General features: G+C 44.9%; 1 protein-coding gene across 1 annotated transcript in view; it reads right to left on the reverse strand.

Annotated features, from left to right (window-relative positions):
* The window catches only part of ODAD2 (outer dynein arm docking complex subunit 2), a gene marked incomplete at both ends in the record, with an annotated part of 156,425 nt that overhangs the window by 45,884 nt on the left and 96,211 nt on the right, over window positions 1-14,330 (reverse strand). The window contains one exon of the mRNA XM_081345475.1: window positions 3,549-3,818. Coding sequence (XP_081201601.1) covers window positions 3,549-3,818 — 270 coding nt within the window. The remainder of the gene's footprint in view (window positions 1-3,548; window positions 3,819-14,330) is intronic.

The raw sequence follows: 14,330 nt of genomic DNA on the forward strand, positions 1-14,330 counted from the left end.
CTAATTTAACAGAAAGCAGCCGCGAGAGTTGTGTTGGGAGTCTCCTGATACTCCCATGTTACACCTCTGCTCCGTGAGCTGCATTGGTTACCAGTTGTCTTCCGGGTGAGATTCAAGGTACTGGTAATGGTGTTTAAGGCCCTACATGGCATGGGTCCGGAGTACCTTAGGGAGCACCTGCTGCCGGAATCAACTTCCCTCCGCCCTGTGCGCTCCCACAGAGAGGGCCTCCTCAGGGTGCCACCGGTCAGAGAATGTCGTCTGGTGGCCCCCAGGGGGAGGTCCTTCTCTGCAGGCGCCCCGGAGCTATGGAATCGGTTGCCGGTTGAGCTCCGGATGGCGCCCGACCTTCGCTCCTTCCATCGCGATCTGAAGACACATTTATTTGAACAAGCCAGCTTGGCCTGATGGAGGATGGGTTGGGTTTTTATTGTCATTCTTAATATATGTATTTACTGTTTTTAGCTTGGGCATATGTTTAATTCTTTTTAACTTTTGTATTTTTGTATTTTTTATATGTCTGCCCTGTTCACCGCCCTGAGTCCTTCGGGAGAAGGGCGGTATATAAATAAAATTATTATTATTATTATTATTATTATTATTATTATTATTATTATTATTATTATTATTATTATTATTGTTGTTGTTGTTGTTGTTGTTGTTGTTGTTGTTGTTGTTGTTGTTATTAACTAGAATTAACTTTGATTAAACACAGTCAATATCACTCTTCTCTACTTATTATGTTCTCCTTTCCTTTGCATTACAGTTAATATTTAGTATCAATACTAGGAGAGAACCTGAGGGTGCACCCAAGGTTTTAGTGGTCTCCTGGGTCTTCATTTTCACAGCTTCATTATACAATATGGTTGCTGAACACACTGTGAGCTAGGCTGAGGACAGTCAATTGCTCTATTAGGGTAGGCAACAGTAGGGGGTGTCCTCTCAAGATCAACAATGTGTTCATATGAAAAACTTTCCTAGATTGGAGCAGGAGATAAAGAGTTAAATTCCATCCCTTTCTCCAGGTACTTCTACTTATATTTTAAAATAAGACAACTGACTCAGATCAAAACCCCCAAAGCCAGCTGGTAAATATATAATCAAAGGGGGCATGACTCTCATACTAATCTAGGACCTGGGTGCCAGTTTGCCTATGAGCCCCAAACATGAACCAGGAAGCTGAGATCAACTTGCAGGACAAAAGGATGTGATGGGAAGACACCTAAGTAATCTTGCTATCTGGTAACACAACAAAAACATTTTGTATATTGTTTATCTTGGGGCAAGCCTTCCCTTGAGGAACTTAGTTTAACTGATAGCGGGGCTAGTGTGATCATGACCCACTTTGTTTTGAGATCAAGCAATTTACACATTTGGCTATTCAAGATATTCGGACAATAACTTCCTTCCCACTTCCAGCGCTCTGAGTCTTACATCTGTTTATGACTAATTAGTAATTTCTGCACATGACCAATCTTAAATGAAATTAAATTTGACCTTTGCAAACAACTCAGTACTGATAAGCAATTAATATTCTAGATACACAGAATTATCTATCCAATATTATGAATAGATAATATTGCACTCTGAATTTTTCTCTAGGCAAAGGCAAATATTGGCCTGATGGGATGCTTGTACATTCCTATCCCAACAGAAGTTCATCCAATGGAAGACATTAACAACTTAGTCTCATCTTTCAGGCATGTATTGTTTTTTTAGACATGTCCTGTTTAATTAATGTAAAGCCTAACCATATGCAGTCCCCCTTCGTGGAAAGAAGCTTTACTGAATAAAGTTCCATGGAATTTACACAGAGGCAAGTTTACATAAGTTTGTATCCAAAATCACGACACAAAGGGGAATCTTTAGAGAAACAGATTATAACCAGGGACAGGGTTGATCTCCCCTTAAAACTGGCCCAGGAATTTTGGTCTCCCCACTGAGAAGATGGGCATGCAAGTATACAAATTAAGCAACTGGACTTGATCTTTCCACAAATCTCAAGAAATATCAAGAACCTGCTTGAGAGCAGGCGTTTTATTGATTTCTCTTCATCCAGAGTTTTCTTCTGTCAGTTTCCTATTCTGCTGCTCTTTGTCCTTCCATATTATTGCCAATTTCTGGTTAAGGTTCTGAAGTTTGATCTTGTAATTCTATTTCCTCCAAGGAGGCTGCCCTCAAACGATGCTTATTCCCTCCCCACCCCATCCATGAATGCCCCCTTTATTTTTATTTCTTTTTGGTCTTTTTACTTGTTACTATTATTATTGAAATGTAATTCAGTATGAATCCGTTGGTAGCAGCATCTCAGCATTTCAGCATTTCAACCTGGTATGATTTTTTTAACTTTTCATTTCAGAGAGAAAAGAATCTATTCTCCCTTTCCATTTTTGATATCCCTTAAATTTCTGATGAAGATATTTCTCACAAATGAGCATTGTGATCTATGTGCATTATTATTAGGATTGTCTCATTTTGTTTATGAAAGCATCTACAATGATCTTATAATAAGTGTCCATGTACAAGCCATCAGCTGACCCACCCATCCATTTTATGCCTGTTTCTGAACAAAAGGGGCAAATGTTGATTCCTTTAGCTTCATAATGTAGACACAGTAGACACATCATGGTTTACATGTTAACCCAATAGCAAGTCAATAGCAGCATTGTGGCAGTCAATTGCAAAATAATTGTATAAAAGCATTCCTAAAAACCAACCAAGTCTGGATAAATGTTCAGCAAATAAAATCATATTATCCATCACTTGAAAAGCAATAATAAACAGCAGTAAATTTGCTTTGCATGGTTAAAACATCCACAACAAAAGAAATTCTATATCAATTAATTAACACCATAGTGATTATTGCCTCTAGCTGCCTCTCAAATGTAATGTAGATTAATAGATATGGCTAGTTTCCTTTCTTTTGAAATTATCATTATTACTATTATTATTACTACTGCTACTACTATTATTACTATTATCTGCAGCAACATCAGTTTGCTCAGATGTAAATCGCACTGAGGTCTCTCTCCTAGGTAAATGCTCAGCCACTTCAATTTTGAATTATTGTCCTGGCACAACTTTTCCCTATTCTCACAGTATTTAGGTATTTGCTGATTTCCAGCAAAATACCAGTTCATGTCAGTTGTACACAGTTTCACTGTTTCTGCTATGCCAACTGCCGAGCCTAAGCCTATCGGTGGGATTTCATCTTCAAAGCATGCCTGTATCTTTTTAAAGTGCTCGGAAAGGATTCAGTGGAACATAATTGTAACTAAACGCTAGAATGCTGAGCTGAGCTCAACAAGAAACGTTTGGAAGTGAAGGTGTTGCTTAAATGGGCATAAATGATGGGTTGATTGGGTCATTCACACAAGGCCCTTGTTAGGAAAGGCTAAGAAGAGGAGGGGGGAGGGACAGCGACCCCAGAATGTTTTCAATCGGTGTTCCCAGTCTCTCACTTCTCCTGCCCCAGGCAAACCTCCTCTCCTCCCACCTGCCCCCCCTCCAAGCCCCTACCCAGCCTCTAGCAGCCTGCGGGCGCCTACCCCGTCCTCTTATGGCGAACGCTGAGGTTGTCTTTATTGGGAGGTCGGTCGGGCAGCAGGACCTCCGGATGAGGGGAGACCTCCAAGACCGCCCCGTAAGGCCGGCTGCTGTTTCTGTCGTGCTCCTTGGCACTTTCTTCGAAGAGCACTTGGCCACTGAGCTTGTTGAAGACGATGGTGTTCATGACTGGAGGATGGCAACGTTCTTCAGGCGAGACCAGGCCGGCTGGGTGCGGGCAGGCAGTTCCGGTCAGAGGGGGCAGGCGCGCTCTGCAAAGGAGAAACCTCGGGTTACTCGGGTCCAGGACAGCACCCGACGCATCGCGGAGGAGGGGAGGGAAACCCACGAGATCAAGGGCGAGAACTTGTCCGCCAAGGGAGAGCCGCCAGCAGCAGCTGCAGTAGCCGTCAGGGCTACCCTTGACCCCCATCCCCACCCCCCGCAACGGGGCGGGAGAGAAGGGAGATCGAAAAGTTGCCAACATTGAAGAGCGGACATCAGTCGCTCCTCGAAACGCTAAACCCAACATCCCATGGCTCAGTTCACACGCCCCGCCAAGGCATCTGGTGGCTGGTTTAATCAGGGCTAGAGCGAAAAGCGAACCTGGGCGTTGCGCCTCTTCAGACAAGGCTCGCCGCTCGGAGAGAGGTGGAAACGCGGCGCGCTTTAATCAAAGGCCGGCTCAGCTGAGCTACTGTGCGATTCTAACCTCGATTTGCGTTTATGAAGTTTCAATTACTCTCTGCGGACTCGCCTCCTTTTTTTTTACCTGGCTATTTCCATCTCTTGCAGCATCACTTTCTTCCACCGAATCGGAGACCAAAACCCACCATCACCCCGCTAATTTGCCGTCGCGTCCGCGAATGAGAGACGGAAGTTCCGTCCGGAGGGCAGGCGGCTTGGGCAGAGGGCGTAGCTGATGTGGGTGTCTGGGGGCTCCCCTTCCCGGCCGGTCCCGTTCCCCGCCTCCTTTACACCTGTCTGCACGCCCCCTAGCGACAGGACCAATTCTTCAAGCGAACAAGGAACTTTGGCCAAAGAGAGTTTTCCCAATAATTAGACTGTTCCTCCCAAACACACACACACACACACACACACACACACACACACACACATATACAAACACGTACGCATAGAAAGATCGGGCAGGAAAGGGGGACAAACAACTCTCTTTCCCACCAGGACTGCGACTTCTCCAGGTTGTTCAAAAATAGTTTGTCACTGTTTTTTCCCCCCGGAACGTTTCTGTTGTTGGTTTGTTTCCCAATGTACAGCACAGATTTTCTGGTGTGTTTTTTCCCCAGCCAATTATTAGATCTGATACAACTTTGATAAGCTTTTGTGTTTTTCTTTCTTTGCCTGAGAAGCAGACAGGTTTTGCAATGGAGGTGCCCACTTTGCTAATGTAAGGCTGGGGGACTTGTTTCGCCTAAATTACATATTTATTTGTTTCCTTCTATTAAGGGTTCCCCCCCCCAAAAAAATAATAATTTACTATTAAACTGGAACAATTGTCTGTATTTTATTACTCTTAGCAGCCTCAAGCACTGTTTGTCCAGAAAAGGAGGGAGGCCACTCTAAAGAATGAACAAACGGTTATAAGCGCAAACGGTTGGGGAAAGGTTTTTGCTGAAATTTGCTTTTTTTTCCTTTTTTTTTTTTGCAAGACCATCAACAGACCTAGGATCCAAACTGGCGCTTCAAGGAAAAGAACAGAAACATTGTCTCTCCCACTTGTGTGGTGGAGGTTTAGAAAAACAAAGGCAATCCTGAGCAAACAAGGATGTGCCTGCACCCCTTCTTTTGAGAATGTACACGCGTTAAATCTCATGGGACTTGTGAATGCGTGGGAGCCTTTCTTTTTTTCTCTGTGTGCTTTAAACCACTGGAGGATTCTGCATATCAAGCAGATACATCTGTCCCAAGCCTAAAATATTCTGCTATGTTCTCGATGTGGATATAAATAAGTATGTGTGAATACAGCACTTGAGTGTCATAGTAAAACTCCAGGATTATTATGAATTGTTTTTGAACAACCGGGATTTAAATCAGTTTTTCTTGTCTGTAAATGTGAACACCTACAGAAAGGTATGCCAACACGTTTACGATCTGACCTTATCCGCTTTTGAACTTAAGCCAGATCAGACCTTGTTAGTCCTTGGATGGGAGACTAAGGGGAAATCCCAGGACTGTAGGTTAATTGAGAAATAAGGGGGGGAAATCACAGGAAAAAAAGAGACAAACCACTGTACTGTTCCCAAGAACATTCCATGAACGTGCCTACAAGCTTCTGGAAACAGATCTCACTTTGTGATGGGAAATTCTTCAAACAGGGTCAATCTTTGCAAGTTTAGCAGAAAGCAAGACTCACTGAACTCAGTAGGATTTAGTCCCAACTGACTTTGAATTGTAGCCAAATGTTATTTTAGTTTAGTTTAGAAACCTGCACAGGATACCATTGGTAGGTTCCCCCCAACCCCCCCCTCCACCCTTCACACACCGCAAGTTAACGCAGGCGAGCCTGTGGGAAAAGATTAAATTAAACAAATACAAAAGTGGAAATTTTGACGCACCTCGCAGATAGGGGCCATTGGTTCAGGGTCTCTGGGTTCATCCGGACCAATTGAGAAGCATGCCCATAAGCATTCACATATGGTTGACTAATATGGATAAAAAGTGTCTGATCAAATATCACATACCTCCGAGATTTGAAGACCAGTCTGATAGAGGCAGGTGGGCATCAGAAATAGAAGAGAGGCGACCCAGAATGGACTATGGTTAGAAAAAGAAACGGGGGGGGGGCGGCGGAGGAGGGCTCTTCCCAATCAGAAAAAGAAAGGCACGTGATGCTGCCTGTCCCTATGGGTGCTCATTGCTAGAGATAAGGCTAATTACAGTCTCAGCTGCATAAGCAAGTCATGGCTTGTTTAACCACGTTTTACTAATAACTATCGTTGGTTTGCTTCACAACGACTGTGTTTATAATGGCCTGGTGAGCACACCATTCCACCCTCCAGTGGCACCCTGGTTTAGCGTGTTGGGTAGACTCAGCTGGAGAGATGGCAGGACAGGAAGAAGAATAGAGGCGAAGTCTGCAAAAGATGCGCAGAAAGAGAGGCAGCCCAACAAATTTGGAAAACTCATTTCTGAAACGCGTGTGCGTTAAGGGTTTTTCAAGGCTGAAGGGCCCCCACCTTGAGAGGCGAGATAAGTTTATCAACTTGCCCTGCTCCAATCCATGACAAAAAAAACGTAGCATCGCCCAAGCAGAAAGCTCGTTCAGATTCACATCTACGCGTTTCTGGGTGGGGGAAGGCGGAAAGATGAAAGCAGAGTCCCGGGTGGCGTCGTCGGCCTTGTTTTGCTTTTTCTTGTCCTCTCCAGCGCTGCGCTCCCCCCTTTACTAATTTTGTTACCGGCTCGCCTTTGCTTCGTCAGAACCCACACAGGGAGCTTTTCGCGGCCGGAGCTCCCTTTGGCCTCTCTGTTGACCAAAGCCACGCAAGAGATCAGCGCCAACAGCGCCCCACCCTCGTGCCATCCCCATCCCAAAGAAACTAAGCCTTCGCCACGTCCAGGAATCGCGCCGCCTTCTCCTCACTCTCCACTCCCAAAAAACTTTGAAGTAGCCACTGTCAATATTTGCGAGGATGTTGTTTAGACTTCTTTCGGCTTTGTCCGCAAAAAAAACACGCTGTGGACGCACGTCGGCATGGCAGGCCGCTCTGCGGGTCGGCGGGGGACTGGACTCCAAGGCAATGGGACAAGCGCTACTGGACCAAAAGAGGACAGGAACCTGCCGGCGGTCGCGTATCTGGGCCCAGACAACAGACAACTCTCGCGCCCCACACAGTCCCCTCTGGTCCTCCGCCCTCGCCAGGTGCCTGCCGGCCAACCCTCAGGACTTTTCCCAAGAGCGAATCTGGCACCGGAAAGACCATTGTCATGTTTCGAGCATCATACAGGTCTTCCTCTGGTGGGAAAAAAAGATACAACAAAGAAAAGCCTCCGGGCACCATCACATTACCCCGTTAGGATGGCCTCAGCTGAACCAGTGGTACTTCCCCCAAAGTTAAACGGTAGCATCTTGGGTTGCCTCTGAGGGCGTCCAAAGAACCTTCCTTCACTCCTCTGAAGACGCCACCATTCGAAGGCCTCGGTCTGGTTCATGTTCGCCGGACTCTTCTGTTCCTGACAAAGGCGTTCCCACGCGTACTCCAGGTGGAACCAGGGTGGTCCCCTTCCGGCAGAACCAAAAGAAGTTAGAAACAAGCCCGTCCGCTGGGAGGGAGAAAGGGGCAATAATAATCCTATTGCGATTTGTAACCAGTGACTCAGAGCCACTGCCGAAATATAGTTTCCACTAATTAAGTCGAAACGTGCGTATTTCAAAATCTAGAGCACGCGAATTTCAAATATTCGGAGAACATCCAGTTTGCGAAAGTCGCATCAATCGTGTCTAGATGTGTCAAGTTCCTTCTTTAAGGCACAATACAGAGCGGCACTTGAAAGACACGGGTCATTGGTGGGAGTGGTGGGAGAACAGCACGCAGGAAAAAGCGACGACCGTTTCCCGCGGCGGGACCCAGTTTCCGCAAAGGTCGCCGCAAATACCACCAACCCGCCCCTCGCAAGCGCTCCTCCGCCGAGGCCCCATCAACTTTCGCAGAAGTGCGGATGCGCACTCTGGAGAACAGACGGCGCCTAACGGAGGATGCTGCGCCGACTCCCTCGGATGATTCTCCTGCGGATCTGCGCGTCCCTAACTTGCTTAATACCGGTAGAGGTGCGGCAGTTCCGCTCACAAACGGGACAAGGCGCAGTTCACTTGTGCCATTAGCGATGATGGGTTTACGAGATCAAGCGCCGGGCCTGCCCCCAGTCAGCAAACAGAAAGGCAAAAATAAAGCACTCACTTCCCTTAGGACGCCGAGCAGAATCTTTTGCGCATCTAGTCCTCACAGCCTCTCACTGCTATTACTATGAATCTTACTAACCTGGGGTGTGGGGAGTGGTGGTGGTGGTGATGGGGGATGCTTCTGGCAGAAAAGGCGTTCGGGCTGTATTCTCAGTAATATTGTTTTTAGACAGAGAAGCCGCTCACTCCTTGAAGGACGCGCGGTTCATTTCAAACGGGAACGAACAGGGAGAGAAATCGCGCGCGCTAGGCGAGCGGGACTGCTGAGCCGCGGCGAAACCGAGCGCTTACGAAGACCAGGTCGCGCCCCGGACGTGGTGGACACGGCCGGCGGACTCACTAGCTCTCCCTTTGGACGGCAAAACCTTAGCGACCTTTCACCTGTAGCCCCACCGCCCTGCCAGGATCCTCACTTTCTGTCCCCCGTCAGAACCGCAAGAGAGCAGCTGCGGACAGAGCCTTTATCTCTTGCAAAAGGAGGGCGGAGGAAAACCGGGACGGGGAGAGCTTGCTGGTACAAAAAGGACCACTCTGTGCCCGAAGGTGAGGTTGAGATAGGTCTGCGGGGACGGGCCCCTTCCCTCCCGTTGCCTTGGTTCAGGTCAAGCTCGGCAAGCGCGCGCGCGCCCTCTCCCACTACCGGGGATGCCTCCAGCGGTCAGTACCTGGCGGCTGTTGGGAGCTGCGATGGCTGCGGGGCCGGGATTCGGTCTGACTGCGTGCTTGTTCGTTGGTTTGCTTGGCTCCGCTCTTCCCTGCTCCCATCCCAGCTCCCGCCACACGCTTTCGGCACGCACACCGCTCGCGAGAGTTCTCGCCCCGCGGCGGCGGCTGCTCGCCTTTATTGTCCAGACCCTAGCGCCCTAGCCCGGGAACATGAATAGCCGCGTCTTCTCATGTTTCCCCTTTAGCTAGCTCAGTCTGCGAACATCGTACCATTGTCGTATCCAGCTTCCGGGGCCGCGGCGGTCTGCGAAGCCCGCGGCGGTGTCTGTCAAATGGACAGGGAGGGACCCAGGCGAGGTAGAGAGCGCGGCAGGACCGTGGACCGGCCGATCCTTTCACGGAGGAGGATCGCGGTTGTTGCATGCCCCTGAGGCGACTCCTGTCTTGTTCAAGGCGGACAAAGGACAAAAAGAAATTAAACACGACCCTTCTGGCTGGTAGAATTATCTGCCAAGAGGATCAAAACGCTGAAGGAGAGCCGAGAGACACTTCACTACTTCGCTGTGTTTTCTCCACCTGGTACTTCCCAGATCGTCTTGGACACCAGTGGCCATAATCTTCAGTCATTCTAAAAGATGAAGAGCAACATAATCTGGGAATCCTAAAAGCTGCAGTCTGGTAGAGACCCAATCTGAAAGGCGATTGTCCGGGTACTGGATGCTTAAGGTGCATGACTGCTCAGAAGTAACCCTGTTCAGTTTAATTCTACCTGTTCTCAGAGGGTGCAAGATCCTGGCCTCTTTAGGCTCAAAAGAGATAAATCAGAACAGATTAAACACAGAGATTTATGGAGGAAGCTAGTGAATTTTGCAAAGCTGTAACCTGTTTCTGTATACTTTACACTGATTTGTGAGCTCATTGGAAAGATAAGGGAAGTCCTGGAGAAGGCAGCACATTCTGTTCACTCTGGAGATGGAATGAAGGGAAGCTGAAACAACCCAAAATGATCCAGGGACTCAGACAGGCTTTTAGCCATATCCAAAGGGTGACTTTTCCCTGATCTTTCACCTCAAGGAGGTGGGCAGCAGAATTCTCTCTTTCCACTCAATTATTTGTTCATTCATAAGTCTATCACTATATATCTAAATCTAGTGTGTCCTCTTGGATGACAATATAAAGGTATTTTGAGTATGACTGTGTATGGTAGGCCCTGCACACACGTGCTCATAATGGATTTGCAGACATAGCATATGCTGTATAACTTGAATACAAGTTCTTCCAACTAAAGTTTAAATCAACATCCCCAACTTGGTGGACTTCAGATATGTTGGGTTTTTCACGTCTGCAATGCCTGGTTGAAATGCAGGCTTTAAACATTTTGCAGTTGCCTCAGAAATTATGACAAATCATCAAGTTCCAAAAGATGGGATAGGATGCAATGGGAATAAAAGTATTAGACTTCAATGGCCTGGGTAAGGGAAATGAGTTTAATTGAAAAATCTTTACTTCACCTCCTTCAAACGTTGTTCTTAAGTTGTTTCTGCTGAATCCACTGGTGGGCAGGAAAGTTTGTTCCAAGTAAAGAATTGTCCTTGACTGGGATCAAATGGGAGGGATGCCTCCCTTCCACGATCACTCAGGGGTCCTCTTCACGCTCGTCGCCCCTCCAGGGTGACTTTTGACCCTTTTCAGGGTCCCCTGGCAGGAGAAAACCAGACGGTGGGGGGGATGATCTCCCCACACATCTGCCAGCACTGCAATCAAAAAACGGTTCCAGAAGCAAAGAGTGGCTTTTATAGAGGCCTCAATTGTTTTCTTCACAGCAATGCTATGGAGTACCTTGGATGACGGGGTGTGACTACTTTTGAATCATTTGGTAAGTTTTAATAAAGCAAGGAGGGAAAGAATTGGGCAACATTTCAAAAAAGGCTGTGACACTAAATGCGCACATTTATAAGTAGCCCCACTGAATTTACTAGGATGAGTAAACTCTAATAGGAGTGGGCAGTTCCACCTTAGTTTCCAAAGTGAGAAAATCCTGATGAAGTCCTTGCATAAGAGTTAATGTTCTTCTCGTGGAGCAAACCATAGGAAGTGAGGAAGCCATATTTTTGTAGTAAAGCAAGCCTTTTATCCAGCAGAGGAGACCTATACCCCTAGATTTTTCTGAGCTACAACTCTCAGCAATCCCATCAGCATAGTCAAGAGAAAAAGAAACTGGAACTTGTAGTTATCAGCATCAAGAGAATCACAACTTTCCCATGATTTTAATAACCACATGGTTTTTCTATATACTTTGCTAAAAGTATAAAACAGTGAAGGCTCAGTAGAAAAGGGAATTATTAGTGAATTAGTGAGAATTAGTATTAGTGAAAAAGTGAGAACTGGATAATACATATTTGTGTGTGTACATGTGTGCAAATCCCTGCACACACCCCCCCCACACACACACACTTTTGAGACATTATTGAGTCCTGGTAACTGCCTAGGACTAGTCCCTGTTGTTTTCTTGGCAAGGTTTTGAAGTGATTTGCCATTGTTTCCTTCCTAGGGCTGAGAGAATGAGACTGGCCCAAGGTCACCCAGCTGTTTTTGTGCCTAAGATGGGACTAGGACTCAAGGTGTTCTGAACTCTAGTCTGATACCCTAATTTATCAAAAATTGGATAAATGCTTTTTTAGCAGCCAGTACCACAAAGCACATGAAGCAGAAGATTAGGCTGTCCAAAGTTAGATGCCTTGATAAGTGTTCTCCACAAATCAGAAATTAGGTGGATTGTTCACAACATTTCACACCCATCTCCCCCTGCAATATTGAACATATAAGAGTAGCTTGACCATGAGATGGGTGGCAAACAAACAAACAAACAAACAAATCACTTTATTATTGGATACAGGGGTCTTATTCTGCGAAAGTGGTGAATGTATGAGTATTTCTTATATTAAATAATATTTTTACTTTATGTCAAAGATATGAAACTTAAAACCTTTCAGACTGCAATAGTATTTTCAAATGGTGCATAATGTACTGTATCCCCCTCTTCCCATACAATGTTTTCTCAGTCAGTATCCCAGTTATTAGACTATTATTGCTTTTAATTCCAATTAAGATTTTTGGGAAAGTTGGCAGTAGTCCAGTATTTTCAGCAGCCTGGCCCATAATTATTCAGTTTGCTGGGCTAAATGGGAAAGTACACAACTGTGTCAGATAGCAGTTTGTTGAGAGATGAACTATATACCTTGAGCTCACAATTATAAGTAAATGATAGTGGAAATATTATCTATTAAGTTTTAATGTGTTAGTATTTACACTGTTCTAAGGAAAATTTGGTACTAATTATGTCTTTATTTATTCAATCAATCTCTACAGCCAACTAACTGAGCCAAGTGATTCTGGGCAGCTGACAGTTCTGAAACTATAAAACAATTTAAAACAATAAAAACATCCAAACAATAAATACATACAGCAGCCAAGATAACTAACCAGCTAATATAAAAGTCACGAAACAGAGCCCTTAACACAATCTGAGGCCCTGGTACATAGTCAAGTTCTTAAAGCGTTACCAACAGAGTTGGGCCATTTTAATTTCTAAGGGGAGAATATTACACAAGGCAGGGGATGTAGCAGATAAGGCCTGTCTTCCAGTTTCCACAAGTTGGTACTCTTTGGCTGAGGGGATTTGCAGCAGGCCCAGCTGGATTGAATTGGATGGGTAGAAACTCTTGGAAAAAGATGATCCCTCAGCTAACCTGGTTCAAAGCCAGGTCGGGCTTTAAAGGTGACAATTAGCACCTTGAATTGCACCCAGGAACACACTGGTGACCAATACAGCTCCCATAATAATGGGGGGGTGTCACATGTTACCCATCAATGGAATAACTTAAAAATTATTGGTGAACTCACTCTTTATAAATATTTGAAACTGACTTATCTAGCTTTTAAGCTTTAATAGCTTTATCTAGCTATTATCATATTTTCAAATGACTCTGTGGGTTTTTAAAAGCAAAAATATATACAGTTGATAAAAATTTACTTTCAGTTTTAAGGGAAAATATAGGACATTAATAGAAAAAATATGAGAGAGTTGTATGGTTTGAACTGCTGTTCCATACTATCCTTTAATACTTCCAGGAAGCAGAATATCTATTTTGCTACAACTGGAAGTGGAATATTTCTTTCATTCACCCTGTCTTATTTATACATTTTCTTGTTTTGGTTTTCACTTGCTTTTTCATGAGCATACTCATTTTCTGAGTATGGCCTTTAGCTTACTATACAAGATCCATGTCTAAAGTGCTAATATTAAATATTGGGACAAGTTGTGTCGATTTCCCTTCTAATTTGGCTGTATCCGTACTGTGTAGTAATCATATATTTATGTGCAGCAAAACAATATGCTGGCAGAGCTTACTGATGTTGAGTCCTGTCATTGGGCACTGAATGCTGTCCTTGATTTACCAAAAGATGCTGCACTGCCATTCCAAACTTTGCATGATATCCTGGAACATTAAATCATTATATGAGATTTGAACTCTGAACTGTTGTTTTGAAAGGCCCTGAAGACCTGGTTCTTCACCCAGGCATTTGGTAAGTAATGAAGTCCCTTTTTCTTTGTCTTTGTTCTCATCTGTTAGTTATCTTCCATCTTTACTCCTTTTTGTGTTGTTTTGTTTTAAACTGTCCAGAGCATTATTATTAAGGTTGGTTGCACAGTCATTTATGCAGATGTTTAGACTGGATTTGGCATTTTTAACCACCAGTTGAGTCCTCCGCAAGGACCTGGCAATCCTGGGATAGACAGATGTTGTTGTTAATAATATTAAAGGGTGCAGAATGTAAGTTGTTCCAAGAAAAGCTGCCTTTTGCAATTGACCAATGGTAATTCTGTTAATGCTGATGGTTTTCAAGTGGCGCTGCAGATGTTTGGGAATTGCACCCAAAGCACTATTAACATTGGCTAAGATTGCTTTCTTTCTTTCCTTTTTTTTAATTGAAAAGTTTTAAAATACATTTTATCTTTAACAATCCCCCCTACCTATCCCTCCCTACCCCTCCCCCCCATTTCCCCCTCCCCCCCCGACTTCCCAGAGCTAAGTACAAGGTATAAAAACAAAGGACAATCATAAACATCCATATGCTAACAACAATAAACTCTTAAATCTATCGCTCTCTAGCTCATATAAGATAACTACAAGCA

The sequence above is a fragment of the Vipera berus genome (assembly GCF_964194415.1).
Source record: "Vipera berus genome assembly, chromosome: Z".
In the NCBI taxonomy this organism is placed as follows: Eukaryota; Metazoa; Chordata; class Lepidosauria; order Squamata; family Viperidae; genus Vipera; species Vipera berus.